Source organism: Otolemur garnettii, unplaced genomic scaffold, assembly GCF_000181295.1.
Source record: "Otolemur garnettii isolate 467f Iridium unplaced genomic scaffold, OtoGar3 scaffold00083, whole genome shotgun sequence".
Lineage (NCBI taxonomy): Eukaryota > Metazoa > Chordata > Mammalia > Primates > Galagidae > Otolemur > Otolemur garnettii.
In genome coordinates, this window is record NW_003852478.1 from 8683619 (window position 1) to 8704707 (window position 21089).

General features: G+C 37.0%; 1 protein-coding gene across 2 annotated transcripts; it reads left to right on the top strand.

The window, feature by feature from the left end:
* Nucleotides 1–564: 564 nt before the first annotated feature.
* LOC100946534 (exocyst complex component 1-like) lies at nucleotides 565–16195 on the top strand. Of its 2 annotated transcripts, none has more exons than XM_023516004.1 (3): nucleotides 565–683; nucleotides 11769–11899; nucleotides 15898–16195. In XM_023516004.1, exons 2-3 carry the CDS (start codon nucleotides 11798–11800, stop codon nucleotides 16162–16164), a joined length of 369 nt encoding a protein of 122 aa, XP_023371772.1. In that variant the 5' UTR covers nucleotides 565–683; nucleotides 11769–11797; the 3' UTR covers nucleotides 16165–16195. The 2 variants fall into 2 exon arrangements, with proteins under 2 accessions (XP_023371772.1, XP_003794681.1); XM_003794633.2 differs by having other exon boundaries at nucleotides 571–703.
* Nucleotides 16196–21089: the final 4894 nt, after the last annotated feature.

The following is a 21089-nucleotide window of genomic DNA, read 5'->3' on the forward strand; positions in this document are numbered from 1 at the left end:
AAGTAGGGGGAAAAGACTTGTTGGATGTGTTGGGAACAGCACAGATGCCTTTTCTCTTGCCAACGATAGCAAAGTTCTTAATGAAAGATGATCCCAATCAATACAGCCAGACAGCTGATTTAAATAATGGCATCAAACTGAAACTGAGGTCTTTTGGTCTTTCTTTGCATAGTGGCCTAAACCAGGACTAGGCTCCCATACTGGAATAACCAGGGTACACCACAAATAGATCTGTGGATATCAGCCAGTGGTTGTAAATACGTTTCCCCTTCTGCAAGCCACAGGAGAGCTTGGAGCAGCCTGCTCAAGGCTGGATGCAGGAGACTGACGGTGGGGCTGGTGTCGCTGTTGTGTTTTGGCTGCTGCTGCCGCCACTGGGCAGATACCGCAGTGAGGGGTCTGACCACACTCTCAAGCTCTCCGGAGCCTGGGCTGTGGCTGGAATAAGAAGTTAAAGAGAGGGCTGGGAGGTGGGCAGGACTTAGCAAGGAGCTGCTTAACCCAGACAAGCAATCTAGAGAGCAAAAGGAGAGAAAGAGTGAGCTGGAGCCAAGATTATCACATCAAGTGGAACTGGAGGAAATGTCATCACTGGTAAAGGAGGACTTGGAGAAGAAACTGTTTAAGCCTCTCTCGCAGAATCTGTACGAGTTCATTGAAATAGAGTTCTCCGTCCAAGACAGGTATTACCTCTGTGTGTCAGGTAATCTGTTCTTTCTGTTATCATTTTAAAAAGCAAATCATCCAAATATGCTTGGGTGATAGAGAGAGACTTTTAAAAAAATTTATTTTCCTATGCAGCACTTGTGTCTTCTTTGGATAAAGCTTAACTATGCCAAGTTTAAGAATTTGGATTCTATCAAATTTTTTGCAAGTGTTAAAAATGAAAGAACAAAATATTGTATTTAGAGTATTTTGGTTAATTGTTCAGAAATGAAACTGGATATGCACTTCTCCTGATTTGATTATTTTGTCTCCAATCTTTTATTTAATTTACTTATGTGACATGCAATTTTATTGCATAAGAACTAATTTTTAAAAATGCAACACAGAACTGTCTGTATATTTTTAAATTCTTTGGAGAATTGAGTTATACAGCTCTTTTGCCAGTCTGAAAAACTGGGGTTCTCCCTTTTCATTCTCAGATAGAAACAAAACCTTAGATTTCCTTCTGATGGCTTGGATGTTCTGGTGGTTTATATTGAAGAGAGAAATTATCTTTCAAAATTTCTTTCTCTTATACTTTATAATAGAAATTTTGTTTATGAAAATGGAACTTTAAGGATCAGATAAACTGTTCTATAAACTATTTAACTAAAATAATGGTTTTTCTTTTAAGCTTCTAAAATTCATGAAAATTGCCCAAAGCTAGGAATAGGCTTTTGCACCTAATTATGGTTTACCTAACTCGGGATTTTTGTGCAGAATTTAGATAGAAATGCTCGGGCCATTACTGAATTTAATTTACAGGACTCCTTTTTCCCAAGTCATGCCTTTTAATACTTTTCATGGGCTTAGGAAGAAAAAGCTTAGAAATTTTCATTGTGGACTGGCCTGTTTAAGGCCCACACCTATTTTCAGAAAACAACTTGTTATAATTCCCTTTCTGACAACTAGCTTAGAAGGTGTCAAGAGGTCGTACACAAGGGAAGTAGAAAATCTTTCAAGAGAGCGCCAAGAATTCTTTACAACTCTTCTATTTCTAATAATATGGTAATATTTACTCAATAATAAGAATAGCAATGTTCCTCTAACACTTTAGTACACTGGTTCTCAACCTTCTTAACGCTGCAATGTATTTTCATTGTTAAAAAGGGGTCGCGACCCACAGGTTGAGAACCGCTGCTTTAGTATGTTTTGCTATATAACTACAAAGTGTGGAGACTTGGCATATCAGCAATGTAAGAAACTTAATTGGTCCAGGAAATAGAAATTAAATTATGGAAAAAAGTCAATGAAAATAATTTAAGTAGAAACTATATTGTATCCTAACCATCAAATCACTATATCTAAAAGTATTTTTACTGAATATACTATATTAGAGAAGATCTTATTTTAACATGAAAATCTAATAATTTTGTATTTAATATAATTCTCACTTCATAAAGCTAATTTCTCATTGTGTAACATTTTTAAAGAAAAACTTATTTTTAAAAATTACAAAAGTTTATAAATCCAACTTACTACATATATCTTAGTGTCTCCCTCTAAATTATGTAATTAAATTTGTTCTACATGACATGAGAAAATGTCTCCTAGATTTATGGTTAGAAATAATTCAGTGATTCTGTCATGGAAGAAACAAGGCTTCCTCGGAGCTGAGAGAGAGAAGACAGCACAGACAACAATATTACAGATCTAGGTTAACATTAGCAATTGTACAGATTCATTAACTTTTCTCAGTTCTCTTCTCCATCACACTCATCAATGTGAGAACACTTTCCCCAAATGTTAACACTTTTTTTGTGATAGTTGCAAATACATTTCAACAGAACGGTAATGTGAAATCAGTCAGTATGATGCATAATAGTCCTGAATCTTTGACCGTGCTTTATTCAGAAAATTGTTATTTATATGAATCAAACAGGTCATAGTTACTGAGGCAAGTAACCATACTTTGAGGGTTGGGGGCCTTGAGAGAGTAGGGTCTCAAACTTATGATTTCCTCTTTACACCCTACAACCTAGCAGTTCTGGATTTGTGAGACTCACGAGTCCAGCCAGCATAGTTGAATTCCATCATGTATTTTTCAAATTAATGACATTATGTTTGAACATGGTTAATCTCTTTATATTGATCAGAATATATCTGTTGCAGAGTCTCACAATCAGAGGATTGTGATTTACTGTTAAATCTTGATATTTATCTGATTTATGTCAAAATCAGATGTCTAAGGCTCAATTTCCCACTTTGTAGTTTGCTGGGATGTACAGCAGGGTCTCCTTGACCCTTAGTTCCTTCCTTCTCAGTGTTTGCATGGTCATTTCTCCCTGGGATTAGCTTTGCTCAGCCTAGAGCATCATTAGCGCTGGCAGTTAAAAGCAGCATCCTCTTATGAAGGAGGGGGAAGCTCTGTTATGTGCAGGCACGAGAAAGGAAGAAGTCATGTGTGCGATGATGAGCGTGCACATGAATTAAAGAAATTCTGAAAGTCTTGAAATAACATATTAAAACATTAGCCAAAATGGAATGGGAAAGTAACAAGAGACATTGGAATGGTGGGAATTAAACAAATCTGGTGTAAAATCTGACCCTGTTTTGCCAACCTACTGGCTGAAAAATATGGAGCAAGATAATTAGCTTCTCAGGCCTCAGTGTTGACATCTCTGAAATGGAAATAAAAAAAGCCTTTATCTGTAGAGAGCATTCCCTGGTTAAATTCTTACTAGGAAAAAGCAAAACAGGACAAATTATGTTTCAAACAAAATAAAAGATAAAAGTTATGCTTTTTAAATACATGGGAAAATATATTTACTTTAAAAAATATACAGGTACAGGGCAGCACCTGTGGCTCAAAGGAGTAGGGCACCGGCCCCATATACCAGAGGTGGCAGATTCAAACCCGGCCCTGGCAAAAAAAAAAAAAATATATATATATATATATATATATACAAGTACATGTGTATAGATAGTAAATATTTCTTTACAGTAAAAATGTTTGATATATAAAAACATTATATATTATATAAATTAGAAAATAATATGTATTTAGATTACTTTAAGTATTCTCATATCTTTAGAAAAACATTTTCCATTCATAGATATTAATCTGCATTTTCCATTCATAGATATTAATCTGAAGAATGGCATTTACTAGAATTTTGGAAATAGTATGCACAATTTCTCTACACAGATTACTTTTTTTTTTTTTGAGACAGAGTCTCAAACTGTTGCCCTGGGTAGAGTGCTGTGGCATCACAGCTTACAGCAACCTCAAACTCTTGGGCGTGATTCTCTTGCCTCAGTCTCCCAAGTAGTTGGAACTACAGGAACCTGCCACAACACCCAGATATTTTTTGGTTGTCACTGTCATTATTGTTTTTTAGGCCCAGGTTGGATTTGAACCTGCTAGCTCCAGTATATGTGGCTGGCACACTAGCTGCTTGAGCTATGAGCAACAAGCCTGCATAGATTACTTTTTGATACTAGAATATAACTTCTCCAAAGAGGAATAGAACAGAAACCAAAGAATCTAATAATTATGTTAGATTATTTACAATAAGACTGTTAACAATAAAAATGTCAAATAAGAACCAGTTGGCCAGGCTTTGTAGCTCACACTTGTAGTCCTAGCACTCTGGGAGGCTGAGGCAAGAGGATCACTTGAGGCCAGGAGTTCAAAACCAGTCTGAGCAAGAGTGGGACCCCCTACCTCTCTACAAAAAAATAGAAAACATTAACTGTGGGAAGCAGGTGTAGTCCCAGCTACTTAGGAGTCTGAGGCAGGAGAATCACCAGAGTCCAAGACTTTGAGATTGCTGTAAGCTAAGATGATTCTGTTGTACTCTAACCCAGGTGACAGAATGAGAGAGATTCTATCTAAAAAAAAAAAAGAAAAAGGAAGAAAGAAAAAACATCAGTTAACAAGAAAGAGAGATTGCTAAAATCAATTTATTTGAAAGGTTTCATTTGAAACCACAGCTGCTAAATCTGTGAATTTCCAGTGTCTTAATGACAGAGAGCACAAACTAAAGAATTTCTTTTAAGTTTTTTTTTTTTTTGGTGGCTAAAGGTATTGTCCAAGGAGAGTTTAGTTTTTCAGCTGTAAATTAAGAACAAATTGTTCTACCACTACGTAGTGTTATGTAAGGATAAAAGGAGGGTGATGCTTTGAAAAGTTTTCATATAATTAAAAATGCTATTAATAGCAGTAGGCCAAAATATATCCAAACAGGTATACATGTGATCTGAAAATAGAGTTATATGCATACTCTTTATTTTTCAAGTTGCAGATTTAATCAAGCCCGTTTTGATATGTGATAAATTTAACAAATTCTGTAACCTATAATATTTTCTTTAATAAATATTAATACACTTAGTTCTATAACAATAGCAATCTTGTGCTCAAAAAGAACACGTAAGAAAATTCTGATTTGACTGCATTTATTATTCTTCATTTCTAAAATTTATGAAAAGAAAGAAATACAGGATTGATTTGTAAAGCAATCATAAAATAGGTGTATAAAATTAATTTTACAGTAAATATCATAAAATTTACCACAAAATTTAGTTATAATCAGGATTGTAAAATGGACAACATACCTTGAATACCAGAGTAGATTTTTACACCTTAAAATCCCTGTTCTTCATCTTTTAAACACAGGAAATAACCCACTTCATTGATTTTGCTTAATTCTCTCTCTCTCTCTCTCACACACACACACCCAGTGCATTTGTGGAATCACTAAATGTCTCTATGAAGTGATTTAAATAAAATATTCTGACTCTTCAAATCAGGGTAATTGTAGGCGGTGACTATAGTATGGAAATGCTGTTCCTATTTGGAACATTTTTTGTGACTTATTTTTTAGTTCCCAAAGGGGCCAGGAGCCTGGATTTTAGAGTTGGAGTATTCTCATTATCTCTAAAACCAACAATCCACAACATTATCATCCATTAGTAGCTCTTAAGGCAGATTTTCTCAGTGGCTCATCTACCACTTTAGAGATATAAATGTGGGAATCAAGATGACCTGCCAATTCTAAGCTCCAAGCCATATCATTTGTAGGGTGAATGGAAACCTTATAGCAGAGCTTTAAAGGAAAAAAAATGTTAAAACTTTTTCATTTTTAGAATAATATTCTTACTGATGGGATGAAAGGGATAGTTGTAAGACATGCCTACCAAGTGCTGGAAACAAGTCTACTTAATGACCTTTATGTGATTCCTTTTAATCTTCATGACAATCTATAAGATAAATAGAATTACTGCTTTACAGATGAGGAAACCATAGTCACAAGAAGTTAAGTTACTACCCCAAAGTCACAAGTAGTAAATCTAATTCTAAACTCAAGTTCTTTCCATTTTGACACAGTGCTTCTAACCAGTAATAGCTGCATTTCTTAACAGCTAGTGTTCCAGGCACTATGGTAAGTCCCTCACGTGTATTATCATACTAGCCACTTTTTATGAATGATAAAACCAAGGTGTACAGCAGCGGAATAACTTGTCCAAGATCACCAACTAATAAGCTACAGGTAGAGGCTTCAAATCCCAGTTTACTTTTGCCTGACTGTTCTGCTATATTGCTTTCAGAGAGTACACTGAGAACGGGCTAGTTTCATAAAACCAGATTGAGTAAGTGATTGAATTGAATGTCCTTCTTGGTTTTGTTTTGTTTTGTTTTGTTTTGTTTTTTGGTGCTTCTGTTCATGTAAGATCACTTTCCTTCTCTCCCATTCTATCTCCTCTTTCTGTAAGTACATCAATAACTCATGTCCTAACTTGCTTATGGCCAATTTTTTTTTTTTTCATTTTAAAGACATTCCATATAGCAGGCCAGGCACAGTGGCTCAAGCCTGTAATCCTAGCACTCTGGGAGGCTGAGGAAAGTGGATTGCTTGAGCTCAGGAATTTGAGACCAGCCTGAGAAAGAGTGAGACCTCCATCTCTACTAAATATGAAAAAGATAGCTGGGTGTTGTGGTGGGTGCCTGTAGTCCCAGCTACTTGGGAGGCTGAGGCAAGAGAATATCTTCAGCCAAGGAATTTGAGGTTGCCGTGAGGTATGATATCATAGTACTGTAGACTGGGGCAACAAAGTGAGACTCTGTCTCAAAAAGAAAAAAAAAAAGATGGAGACTTTACATCTTTTGTATTAACCTAGATTGAGTTGGAACACATTCTTCTCAGTAAAGCATAACAAGAATGGAGAAGCAAGAATCCAACGTACTCAATTCTAATATAAGGGAGCAGATGATCTGATATAAGGTTGGGGGATAGGGGAACGGGGAAGCAGGAAGAGGGGAGGAGGGAGGAGGATGGGGGTCATGGTGTATGGCACACCTCTTGAGTGCGAGGCACAATTATAAGAGGGGCTTTACCTAACAAATGCAATCAGTGTAACCTTATTTTTTGTAATCCTCAATGAATCCCAAACAATAAAAATAAAGGAGTTTGAGACCAGCCTGAGCAACATAGCGAGACCACGTCTCTACTAAAAATTAAGAAATTAGCCAGGCATGATGGCTGGTATCTGTAGTCCCAGCTACCTGGGAGGCTGAGGTAGAAGGATTACTAGGAGCCCAGAAGCTCAAGGTTATTGTGAGCTATGATGATGGCCTTGCACTCTAGCCTGGGAACAGCCTTCTCAATGACCCAAGACATTGCCAATACTTCCTAACATTTCACTGATGCTGCTTTTCTTTGATATTTTGTTGTAATTTTTCCTATTATTTAACTCAAATAATGAAAACAATTCTATGGCACAAGGATGTAAAATGACAGAATTGTTTATTTAAAACATTTCTGGAAACTTGTGAGCTATCGTTTTCCTTCTGTTCTGCCAATTTATACTGGATCAATTGGCCAATCTTTCCATTTAGCCTTATGAATAATATCAACTATTTTACCACAGTAACAAAGGTATTGGTTAATGAAAAAGTTCATTTTTAAATTAAAATTGAAAATAAATGATTGAAATAAGGTTAAGATTATAATTCCAAAAGTGTTGACTAAAATATTAAAACTGGAGCAAGTTAATTTGGGCGTCTAGAAATCCCTTGGGTCTATTGATATTCACTAAATCATATATATATATTTTTTGAGACAGAGTCTCAAGTTGTTGCCCTGGTTAGAATGCCATGGCATCATCATAGCTCACAGCAACCTTCAGTTCTTGGGCTCAAGCAATCCTCTTGCCTCAGTTTTTCTATTTTTAGTAGAGATGGGGTCTCATTCTTGCTCAGACTGGTCTTGAACTCATGAGCTCAAGAAATCCACACATCTTAGCCTCCCAGAGTGCTGGAATTACAGGCGTGAGCCAAGGTGCCCAGTCACCAAATCATAGTTTTATAACAGAAATACTGATGTTACTAACCTCAACTCTCTAACATTTTCACTACATAAACACATTTTTGTTTTAAAGCAATGTGATAAGTTTCCACTTTGCCACTGCATTAATGTGGATACGGCCATTTAATTTTAGCTGGCAGCAAAGTGCAAATGTGGAAATTAGGGATTGGGTCTACTCCAACCTGAGCAGATGTCTTTGGCTGATGGCTGGAGACAATTCTTAGGGCCTTTTAGCTTTAAAGGAGGCTGTTTTTTCCAGATAAGGAGCTTTGCTCTCTCCATGCTGGGTCCTTTCATCAAAAGGTTAACTTTTTGAAGAATGCACTTTTATTTTCTTAGTTTGTTGTCAGTGGGACAGTGACCATTAATGTAAGAAAACTTGATGACTGGTAGATCCTACCTTTTCTTGCTTTCTTTTTCCTTTTTGGGACAAAGTCTCACTCTGTGATGTCACAGCTGAGCTCACAAAGTCTTAGACTCAAGTGCTTTTCCTGCCTTACCCTCCTAAGTATCTGGGACCACAGGTGCCCATCACAACACCCTACTAGTTTTTCTATTTTTTGTAGATATAGGAGTCTCACTCTTGAACTCCTGAGCTCAAGGGATTCACCCACCTCAACTCTCAGAGTGCTAGGATTATAGGCACGGGCCACTGCCTATATATATGCCTATATCTGGCCATCCTACCTTCTTACTATCTCTCTTCTCCATTTTCTATCTGCAGCCTATCCTTTAGAGAATATTCCAAGAGGAGTCTCTAACATTTAAAGCTCAGCTCCTTCACTCACTTAAACTCCTTCTGTGACACCCTCCCTTTCTGCGTGTGGGCACACATGTACACACATGCACACACACACAACATTTAGAATAACATTTGAACTCATTAGCTTAGTATTCCAAACCCTTCAGGCTAGCTCTTGCCTAACTAGCTACCTAGCACCTATCCCCTCACACCTCATGACAACACAGCTGCCTCCAGGATCTGGCTGTTGCCCATGCTACAGTGCAGTGGCACCATCATAGCTCACTGTAACCTCTAACTGTTGGGATCAAGGAATTCTCCTGCCTTAGCCTTTTGAGTGGCTAGGACCATAGGCGCCCCCCACCATGCCTAACTAATTCTCCTGCCTTAGCCTTTTGAGTGGCTAGGACCATAGGCACCCCCCCACCATGCCTAACTAATTGTTATATTTTTTGTAAAGACAGAGTCTTGCTATGTTGCCCAAGCTGGTCTTGAACTCCTCCTAGCTTCTAGTATCCTCTCACCTCAACCTCCCAAAGTACTTGGATTATAGGTGTGAACCATTGAAACTGGCCTATCTCTAGGATCTTATCCTTAGGAAATATGACAGAATCAACTGTATCTCCACTTCCTTGCACCAGCCCACTAGCCTAAGGGATCCTCTTCTAATCTTTTCCTCCTCCCAAAGCTAATGTCTACACCAGTGGAGGTAGACATTTTTTAGAGCTAGAGAAGTATAGATGGGCAGAGCCTACCAACTGTATCAGGAGGCTCACAGACTCTGAGACAGTTCATTAACTCTAGAGTAAAATCTTTAGGTTGAGGTCCTCTCCAGGATGTGCCCCTCAGTGGCTCCCTGTGTTCCCAAGATGTGCAGTCCTCCTCTTCCAAACTCCTGGAGTATGTGATCTCAACCACAACCTTCAGTCTTACTTCTTATTACCTGCTGTAATCCTATCTAATCCAGGGACTGCCACATAACATACACTCAATCAGTGCTTAAGTGCGTGAAGGAGTCCTCTGTAGCTGTCTAGAGAAACTGCCCTCACGGAGGAAATCCTTGATCTTCCCCAAGTCAGATGCAGTGCTAGGGCTGAACTCTGCTTTACCTAACAAATGACTTCACAGGGTTGTCTCCAAACCTTTGAAATTCTCCATCCTTTTTATTCCCACAGCATCAGACTATTGGGCCTATCTCTATTCTGAGGCCCCCTTCTCAGACTTCTTTGATACCATCTCTTTCTTCTCCACTTTCCCTTCTTCTCTCCTGTTCCCTATAAACATGGTCTTGGAAATCTTTCTTCCCATGAAAACCCCAAGTTTGTATTTCTAGTCCTAATATAGAAAACTTCTGTTTTTTAAAAAGTTTTAATTAATATGAGGGTACAATTAGGTGGGTGACATTGCTTGTGTTTATAAGGTGGAGTCCAAGTTGTATGAAGTCTCTTACCCAGGAACTGTGCTGTATACACTTTTATTGTGCTTCTCAGGTGAGAGCACAGCAGTCCTCTTTCCTCCTCTCCTCCCCCCACCCCCCGCCTCTTGAATTTAATTGTGTTTTTCTCTTGTGTGGGCATGTATTTGTTTGTCTACTGGATTTATATTGTATTGAGTACATTGAATATGTGCTTTTCCATTCTTGTGATACTTTAGTAAGTAGAATGCTCTGCAATTCTATCATGGTCTCCATCTTTTTCATGGCTAAATAGTATTCCATGGTGTACATATACTATAGCAAAACTTCTATTTCATTGGCTTTTGAGACAATTTATGAATACTTCATCTGTATGTTTTTTTCAGATTAACATGAGGGTACAAAGTATTAGGTTACAATGTTTGTATTTATTTGTAAAGTTCTTGTTGTAGTTGTGTCCCGCACCTCATCTGTATGTTAAAAGCAAAATTCTTTTTTTCCACCAAACTGGCTTGTCCTCCATACTTTCCTCCAGTGTTTGGGTTTCATCCAGTCTTGTCAAGGCCTCATTTAAAATCTAACTTGGATTTTCCATTTCTATTTTCCATTACCCACATCCCATGTCCAGCTTACTACAACAGCCTCTTCAAAAAACCAAAACAAAACACTTTCACAGTTACCATAAACCACTATCCTAAGTTCTTTATATAGTTTGTCTACTTTAATCTTTACATCTTGTGAGTTTGCATCATTCTGATGTCCACTTTCCAACATGAGTAAACTGATGTTTAAATTTCACCAAATTAAATTTTCTGTAAGAGGCGATGTCATATTTAACTCCAAAACTTCTAATGCCAGAACCCACTGAGCTACCATTTCCAGACCCCTCCAGTATCTGTGGCTCTTTTCTTTCTTCTTCAATGAATCCTGAGCATCACTGCTGATAGAAAAAACTCATTTTAATTGTCTCTTGCTCAAGGACACAGGAGACTTAATATGTAAGTCAGAACTGTTTACTTTCCTGATCTCACTTTTTTATATCGTAGAACCTCTGTAATTTGACCACCCAAGGGACTGTAACAAACAGGTCAACATACAGAGGTGGTCACCATAAGGACCTAAGCTGATATGTACATGTAGTGCATGTCCGGCTATGAACAACATTAGATCAACTTAAGGAGGTGGTCAATGTGGGGAGGTGGTCAACTATGGAGGTTTTAGTGTCATAAATGAAAATTCCAACTTGTTTTGATAAACACTCAACATTGACCATGTGCTAACACTAAGCCTCTTATTTCTGGCCCCAGGTTGAACCTCATTCTACACCCCAAAGATCAGAGCTCCAAGCACATAGCGCAATATTCCATGTAACAGACATTACTGTGGCAGTAGGGTAATCACAACTGTAGCAAAAATAAAGTTAGCTTGTTAAGCAAATTTGGGGGCATACTCAGAAGGTTCAGATACATCTTGGTTCAAAATTGAGGTGTATCTGTTGTGGTTTCAAGGTCATTACAATAGGGCATACGTAAATACTGAAAAGTATGACTTGAATAATTATCTTTTAGGAGTTTATGTAAACATTTTTTCTATTTTACAGTGACCAAAACTGAAGAAGTAAAAATAATTATGGTGAAACACTACAGAGTAGGGTTAGATGAAAAATATGAAGTAACAAAAAAGTGGTCTTTGAATGATCTGCGGATGATTGATGGAAAAGAAGCAGATACTGTAAGTGTTCCATTTTTATAAGGTGATATAGAATCAATACACTGGAGATCTTTATGTTCAAGATCCTGCTTCACATTTTCTTGGCATATACTAAATGTTAAGATGACACTATATCCTTCTTAATTTATATGGTTTAATCTACTGGGATGATCTACTTTTTTCTTTCCTAGTTCTGTTTTTATGAGTTAGATAAATAATAGAATCTTATCTATTAGATTTAAAGGCATCTTTCCCAAGGGCCTCTTACCAGGTTAAATACAATCTATTGATCAATCCTTAAACTTTAAATGCCATTTTTCCAAATATATGATGCTTCCACCATCACCCTCTCCCCACATAAATTTCCTTCATATGTTTTGGAAATTCCTTCTCTTATTTTCAAATTTGACAGTCATCAAACCCATTTCATCTTTCAGAAGGACTATATAACTCTTGGAAGTCTATAATGTTAGGGTTGAAAGGGGATAAAGATTGGCTACTGCAGTCTCCCCACTTCACCACCACTTGACAGGTGATTTTTATAATCTGTCCTTGAAACTCTTCCTTTGATGGAGAACACAGCCCTCCCTTAGACTTTGTACATCCACATTGCTTAAATACTGACTCCTGAGGCTTGAAATGCCTAATCACCTCCATCTCTTACCCAGATTTCCCACCTCCACATACCCACTGCAGCCTGGATGAAAATGTGTTATAGCTGTAATCCTATAGACTGAAATTGTTGAGTTACTTCATATGCCCTCTGAATCAAAAGCTATTTTAAATCTGGGATCATGAATTTTCAGCCTTTATCATGGCCTTTTGCCTGATAGGTATTAGGTACTCAATAAATATTTGTGCTAGTGTTGAATGAAGTAGAACTTAACGTTCATTTATTCTTAATCCTAACGAATGCCATATTGTTAATTTGGCCTGGTTGCCAACTGTTCAAACCTTCTAATATCTTGATTTTTTTAATCATAGTGGGATACAGAGTAATGAGTAGGACTTTATCCAAGTCAGCGATCAAACTGATGAAACAGGCAGAGCCAAGCACTTATGTCCAGATCCTTGATGGTCGCCATTACTACTGCTGGGTACCCCACACTTGGTAAACTAAGTTTGCTACACTCTTATTAGGGACAAGCTAAGCCCCTTCTATATAGTCTATATATAATTTTACAGAATTTTTATAAAGTCTTGTGAATTAGATACTACTAATACTTTTGCTTTACAAATGAAGGAAATGAGACTTAAAGAGATTGCCTCGCCTGAGGTCACAGGTAAGTGGTAAAGCTAGAATTTATTTAGAAATCTATTAATTTCCCGTCTTTGGATTGGTTGTTTAACACCTCTACAAATTCACGTATCTATTCATTCCTCCATTCATTCATTTATTGAGGATTTATGCTATACTGGGCCCTACAGTCTCTGAGGATACAGTGGAAACTGGACAGCCATAAGCACTTAATTCTACCTTAATGAATAATCTAATTTGAATAACTAATTTTTGTTCTTACTAATACCAATTTATACTGCCTGGTATTGCCTTTACTTATCACGGGGAGTCCTTTTCTAAAAAAATGGTGTGTTAGTCTTGCCTTCTTGATGGGAGAATGCTTGATTCCATTGCTTTGTCACCTAAGTATTCAATACAAGATAGAGTATATTTTTCTAAGGATATATTCTACGCAAATGTTCACACTTAGGAAATAGTTAAATATATCACTGCATATTCATATTTATCAGGTCTGTCAACAGATTCATTTCAAAGAGCTACCAGGCTCCATTTTTTCCTCACTTTTCTTGGCCTTTAATTCCATCTCAAATTGTTGATTCTACCTTTTCAGTTTTAAGATTATTATTATATTTGATAGTGAGCTAGCTAGACACAAAAGAGAAGTTGAATATTTCTGTTCTTCTCATCACTTTAAGACCTAAAATATTAAATTGATAGAAGGAAAACAATAATATTCAAAGAATTCCTTTAAATATTTCTTTTGTATAGATGCAGTAAAAATAACCTGGATGTTCTGGGAATTTTTATTTCTCTGCCTTGGAATTGAATCCTCAGAAGTCAGCATTTATTTTATTTTTCTCAATAGCAATGCTATAGTTTTCAATAGAACCATTCCAAGCCAGAACGTTGTCAACTGTAAAATGAGATGGAATTGAAATTGAAGTCAATTTATAAAGCAGAAATCAAAATGACCAGGGATTTGGAGACTGACTGTGCAAACAGGAGACAGGATGATGTAGCAAAAATTGGGCTTGAGCTGATCGAGATCTTCGTTTTTGTCCTGGCTCTGCCAATAACTAAATGTGTGGCTTGGACTTTGCCTCTCTGTAAACTACTATATTATCCAGCTAAGAACAAGGGATTGCTAAATGACCTCTGAGATCTCTTTTAGATCTAGGATTTTGTCAAAAAGAACTGAGAAGACAGACGGGCAGACTTGTATTCCATGTGCGTGCATGTTCAGCTTTCAATTACTAAACTAAAGCAAAAGATTAATCCTGTCTAAGCACAAAAGCATAAGGTGTACTTTCTACTTGATGAGGAACAAATATTTGGGAGAAACATGAAGAGGAGTATGATTAGCATCAGGTGATGAAATACATCTGATTTCCTTTTATGTAGATTCTTGGCAGAATTGTCTTTGAAGCTGTAGTTATGACAGCTAGAAAATATTTGCAAGTGTGACTAGGGAGGCATTGTGTTTAAAATCACACCACCCTTATATACTCTTTTATGAAAACATCATTATGCTTTCATGGATTTTTAATGGTGTAAAACAAGGTGATATCACCAGTATCACAATTTTTAGAGGCATATTCATATTCATCAGGCCTGTTCACAGACGCAGGGTATTAAAGGAATTATTATTTATTAAGCTCTACACTATATGATTATTCTCACGTACATTTCACAGCAACCCTATCTAAAATGAGAAGAAAAGTGAGAGTCACATTTGATAAGCACTTTGCCCATGGTTACATGAGAGTCAAAATGGTTGTCTCACTTCTAAACCAGTGCTCTTTTTCCTGCCTCCTGCAAGAATTTTCCTCTTCGAAAAAGAAGTTGAAAATAGATAAGTTGCTTGCATATAATGTTTACATACTACATGCTAATGAATTATTAATATGTGTTAGTTTTGGTTCCTAGTTCTGCCTCTATCATTTAGGGCAATATTTACCTCCAATTCTTTCAGAAGAACTTCAGATCAGTTCAACACACATTGGTTAAGAATTTAGTAGTTGCCATGGGTGAGCACTAGGACCATGAAGATAAATCATGCAAAATCTTTTCTCTAGAAGTTAGGCACATAATGGATGTGAAAGCATTTTGTAAACTTTGTAAATGCAAGGCATTTTTGCTGCTATTAATAACAGTAGCAATCAGTGTTTTAATATGTAGAACATAGACTAGATTTCATGTCCATGCTTTCTTGAAACATTTCAACTAGAAATATAGCAAAAGACTAGAGGTAGTCTTTACCAATTTGTCAGTTTCAGCTAAATGATTTAATAGTCCTTCCTATTACCTTCAAAAGTAATTCCTTCTTATTAACTTCGAAGATAGTAAGGTGGTGATCTGTAGAATGCCAATGGCTAATTAGACATCTCCCTTCTACATTTGAAGTAGCACAAGGAACCAACCTCCTACTAAACAAAGGGAAAATTCTCTTCTGCCCTGTACAAGTCTGTAAGTAGGTTTATTCTCTTCTTCAATCCCTACTCATCCTCTCAAATTCACTGCATTGGGAAGACTTGGTAAAAGACTTTGTGTAATTGAAAAAATATTGATGCTACAAAAATAATCTTTCTTATTGTTGATTTTTTAGAAGCAATTATATTTGTAGCAGGTAGCTTTGAATAACTCATTTGCAGATTTTAGAAATATGTTTGATGCTGGTACTTTACAATCAATAAGCATATCCAAGAGAATATGAGAGAATTCAGGAAACCTAGCTACTTTCTTGGCTACAAATGAAATCATGTCTCTCTTTCTCTTCTAGGACAATCCATTTTTTGATCTGCACTTCAAGAAAGTGTATAGCTTGGAAGCATATAGCTGTGCTTCTAAATATGCCTTTGCTCGAACAGTAAATAAGCTGAATCATGCATATCTTAAGAAGGACTTGCAGATTGTGAACTTTGATTCTACTTACATTAATGATGATTCTATTTGGTCCTCCAACAACAAGGATTGCTTGGTCCTTATGAGAATATGCTTTTATGCTTTCAATCTTGTATGCTTGTCCCTGTGTCCCTTGCCACTCTAAAGATGTGTAAAATGTTCCTTCATCAGTGTCCTATGAAAATTATTCTCCAAGTAAATACTGATAGTTATCATTTTTTCCCATTCATCAGTGACTATTACTTATATGAAAATAAAGCAATGCTTTGTGAACTACAGTGAAATGTATTTTAATGCAGTCATTCAATATTTGGGACATTTTGTCAATGTGTTCCTTGGTAACTTTGGAAGGAAGTGGATTGTTTTGTCTAAATTAGTATTCTGCTAAAGAATAGCAAAAGCAACCATAAAAGACCTAAACAGTACAGAAAGATATCTGTGTTTATGGATAAGAAGACTTAATATCACTATGATGGCAATTCTGCCCAAGTGACCTACAGATTCAATGTAATTCTTATAAAAATTCCAACAGCCTTTGTTGCAACAATGGAAAAATCCATTCTCAAAATTCATATGGAATTTCAAGGGGCACCAAATAACTAAAGAATTTTGAAAAATTAGTACAAAGTTGTACAACTCACACTTCTTGATTTCAAAACTTACTACAAAGCTACAGTTATCAAAATAGTGTGATACCAGTGTGAGAACAGACCTATAAATCAATGGAACAGAATAGGAAGTTCCAAAATAAATCATCAAAGATTCATACATCTATGCATGACTGATTTTTGAGAAGGGTATCAAGTCCATTCAAAAGAAAAATAATAATCTCTTCAATAAATAGTCCTGGGATAACTGGCTATCCACATACAAAAGAATGAATTTAGACTCCTACCTCATACCATATGCAAAAATTAACTTAAAATGACTGACCTAACTATAAAACCTAAAAGCATAAAACTCTATGAGTGAAACACAGGGATAAATCTGCAATGGATTTTTCAAAACAAAAGAAAAAAATAGATAAATTTGAGTTCATTACAATTAAAACCTTTTGGCATCAAAGTACATTATCAAGTAAAAAACTTACAAAATGGGAGAAAATACTTGCAAATCAAATGGTTGATAAAGGTTTAATACCCAGAATATATAAAGAATTTCTATAACTCAGTAACAAAAAGACAACCCAGTTAAAAAATGGGCAAAGGACTTGAAATGGCATTTCTCCAAGGAAGACAAACAAATATCCAGTTAGCACAAGAAAAGACATTTGACTCATCAGTCATTAGGGAAATACAAATCACAACCACAATGAGATAGCAATTCACATGACTATTTTTTAAAAAGGAAAATAAGTGTTGCCAAGGATATAGAGAAATTAGAACTTTCACATGTTGCTGTTGGGAAAAGAAATTGGTATAGCCACTCTAGAAAATAGTTTTGTAGTTTTTCAAAAAGCTAAACAGAGAATTATGATATGACTCAAGACATCCACTCCTAGTTTTATACACAAAGGAATTGAAAGCAGGAACTTGAACAGATACCTGTACTCCACTGTCTACTGTAGCATTATTCACAACAGCCAAAAGGTGGAAACACCCAGTATCCATCAACAGATGAATGAATAGATGAAATACAGTGTAGCCATACAAGAGAATATTATTCAGCCTTAAAAAGAGATGGAGTGCTACAACATGGATGGACCTTGAAAATGTTATGCTAAGTGAAATAAGGCACATGTGTAAAGGCACATCTTGTATGGTTCCTCTTACATGAAATAATTAGACTAGGCAAATTCAATGACAGAAAGTAGATTAGAGGTTAATAGGGAATGGGAGGAGGCGGCAATGGGCAGTAAGTGCTTAACACAGGATTACAGGGTTACAGGGTCTCTGTTTGGGGTGATGAAGCTGTTTTGAAAAAGTGGAGATGATTGTACAAACATTGTGGATGCAATTAATCCCACGGACTTGTACATTTAAAAAAGAGTACAATGGTAAATTTAATATTGCTTATATATTACCACAAAAAAGTCATAAACCAAAATCATTGGACAATACACTTTAAATGGATGAACTGTAGGATATGATATCTGAATAAAGCTGTTAAAAAGGAAAAAGACCTGAAAAAGGAAGGAAATTTTGTCATTTGTAGCAACACAGGTAAACCTGGAAGGTACTTTGGCGCAAGGAAACAAACCAGGCACAGAGGACAGATACCACAGGGTCGCACACGTATGAAGAGCCCAGAAAGTTAAGCACATAGGGACAGAAAGCAGAGTTTTGGTTATCAGAGGTGAGGTGGGCAGGAATAGGACAAAGGGCTTAGGGAGATAGCATTTAAAAGATACAGAATATCAAGAGGAATAAGAAAATTCAAAAGATCTTTTGTAGGCTTGCACTTGTAGCACAGTGATTAAGGGTTCCAGTCACATACACTGATGGTGGTGGGCTCTAACCCGGCCTGAGCCTGCTAAACAACTGCAACAAAAAAATAGCCGGACATTCTGACAGGCACCTGTAGTCCCAGCTACTTGGGAGGCTGAGGCAAGAGAATCACTTGGGCCAAGGAGTTTGAGGTTGCTGTGAGCTGTGACACCACAGCACTCTACTGAGTGTGACAAAGTGAGACTCTGTCTCCAAAAAAAAAAAAAGATCTTTTGTACATCATGATGACTATAGTTAAAACAATGTATTGATTACTTGAAAATTGCTAAAAGTCAATCTAGTTTGATTTAGCCAATTCATAATATACACATATTTCAGAAAATCATGTTGTATGACATAAATATATAAAATTTTTCTTTGTCAATTTTACAGGTCCATAGTAACAATTGTTGCAGGCAAGATCAACGAGTCCTAGAATTAGTGGGTAAAAGTTTAAGAGAATGGGATATTTCATAGCTTTAAAGTGTTTCTCTTAAAATATTTGTATTTATTGACTGAAGATGAAAAATAGTAAGTTCACAGTGGTAGGACACCCGGTAGAAATAACTTAACAAGGGGATCAAGGTTACCATCCCAGTAATTGGATGTAGCCATATCGGTGTCACCTGAGAAAGGCAAATCACCTCTGTGATACTCTTATTCAAATCCATATGCTTAGTCTAACCCTAAGAAAACATCAAACATATCCAAATTGAGGGACATTCTACAAGGCACCACTCTTCAAAAGTGTCACGGTCATGAAAGACAAGGACTCAGGGACTCAGTATATTAGTTTGCTCGAGCTACCAATAACCAAGTAACACTAACTGAGTGATTTAAACAACAGAAATGTATTGCCTCACAGTTCTGAAGACTGAAAGTCCAAACTCAGGGGCCAGCAGGCTTGGTTCCTTCTGAGAACTGAGAGGGGCGGATCTGTTCCAGGACTCCCTCTGCCTGGCTTAGCAATGGCCATTGCTTCCTTGGGTTTTCACATCCTCTTCCCTCTGTACATGTCTGTGTCCACGTTTCCCCTTTCAATGAGGACACCATAGTAGATTAGGGCCTTATTTCAACTTGTTTACCTGTATAAAGTCCCCATCTCCAAATAAGGTCACACTGCGAGGCACTGGAATTCAGGATTTCAACATGTGAATTTGGGTTGGGGGAATGGAGGATTCAACTCATAACCCTGAGGAACCAGTCTGAAAAAGTTTAAGGTGACATTACAAATAAATCCCATGGAGCAAAGAAAGAATATTGGTGGAAAACTGGTGAAACTGTCCAGGTACAGTAGCTCACGCCTGTAATCCTGGCATTCTGGGAGGCCGAGGTGGGTGGGTTGCTTGAGTCTAGGGGTTCAAGACCAGCCTGAGCAAAAGCGAGATCCTGTCTCTACTAAAAATAGAAAAATTAGCTGGGCATTATGGTGGGTGCCTGTAGTCCCAGCTACTTGGGAAGCTGAGGCAAAAGGATGTCTTGAGACTAAGAGTTTGAGGTTGCTGTGAGCTATGATGCCACGGGTACTCTACCCAGGCGACAGAGTAAGACCCTGCCCTCTCCCCCCCAAAAAAAAAAGAAAAAGAAAAAGAAAACTGGTGAAACCTGAGTAGTTATTGGTATTATACTAAGGTAAATTTCTTAGTTCTGATCATGGTACCATGGTACCATGGTTATGTGAGATGTTAGCAGAGGGAGAAGCTGGGTGAGAGAGGGTGGGAGTTCTCTGCTCTATCTTTGCAATTGTTTCTTAAGGCAAACTTTCTTTTTCAAAATGAAAATAGTTTTTTAGAGATCTGTTTTAGTTGATTTCTTATGAAGCAGCTATTCTATGAAGAAGGCCATCATTTACAGACAGCATCAAAATGTGGAAAAATGGGTTAGTTGAATCTCACTTCTGAAACCAAGACACCTGGTTATCTAGTTGTGTTGAAAATTGTTCATATTTTTGAGGGAAATGAGTCAAGGAGGGAAAGGAATCAAAACACTTTCTGATGAAGGCAAGCGGTGAAATTACTGCTAACATGTCAGAAGAATCTTACGTATTCTGTGCTAAGCCTTGCATTGCCCTCTCCAATGAATAAAAACCTATCCATATAATTCATGTGTTTGCTTTTTTGAAGAAAGTTCAGACTGTGGTTAACAAAAGTGAGCATTTCCTTTATTAGGGGGATGTCTTTATAGAGACAACAAAGATGGTATCTATTCACCTTTGGGTTATACACAGGAGGCACTAAAGATATGTGTATTTATTTTTTTTGACATGCAATTCTCACTAAGGAATTTCAAGGTACTCACTGCAGACCTGATCACATCAGCATTATTTCTCTTGTTTCTTCTCTGTCTTCTTCCCCTCCCCCCACTCTTTTTAAATTTAATTATTCTGTGAGCCAAAATGTCTGTATTTCTCAATACTTTCTTCATTTTTAAAAATTTTATTCCTCTTTTTCCTTATCTCCTGCAAGCTGTTTGAAACTCCCAGGTCCTAGGAGGTGAGAGTGGTAGAGTCATCCACACAGATGTTCAGGCTGTACAACACAACCACAGGAGAGTCAATCCTATCACAGACACACAGTAACTTAGATGCCAATCTGCAAGTGAGCTCTATAATTTCAAGCCACCCTGCAGAGTCCTGGGGGACAAG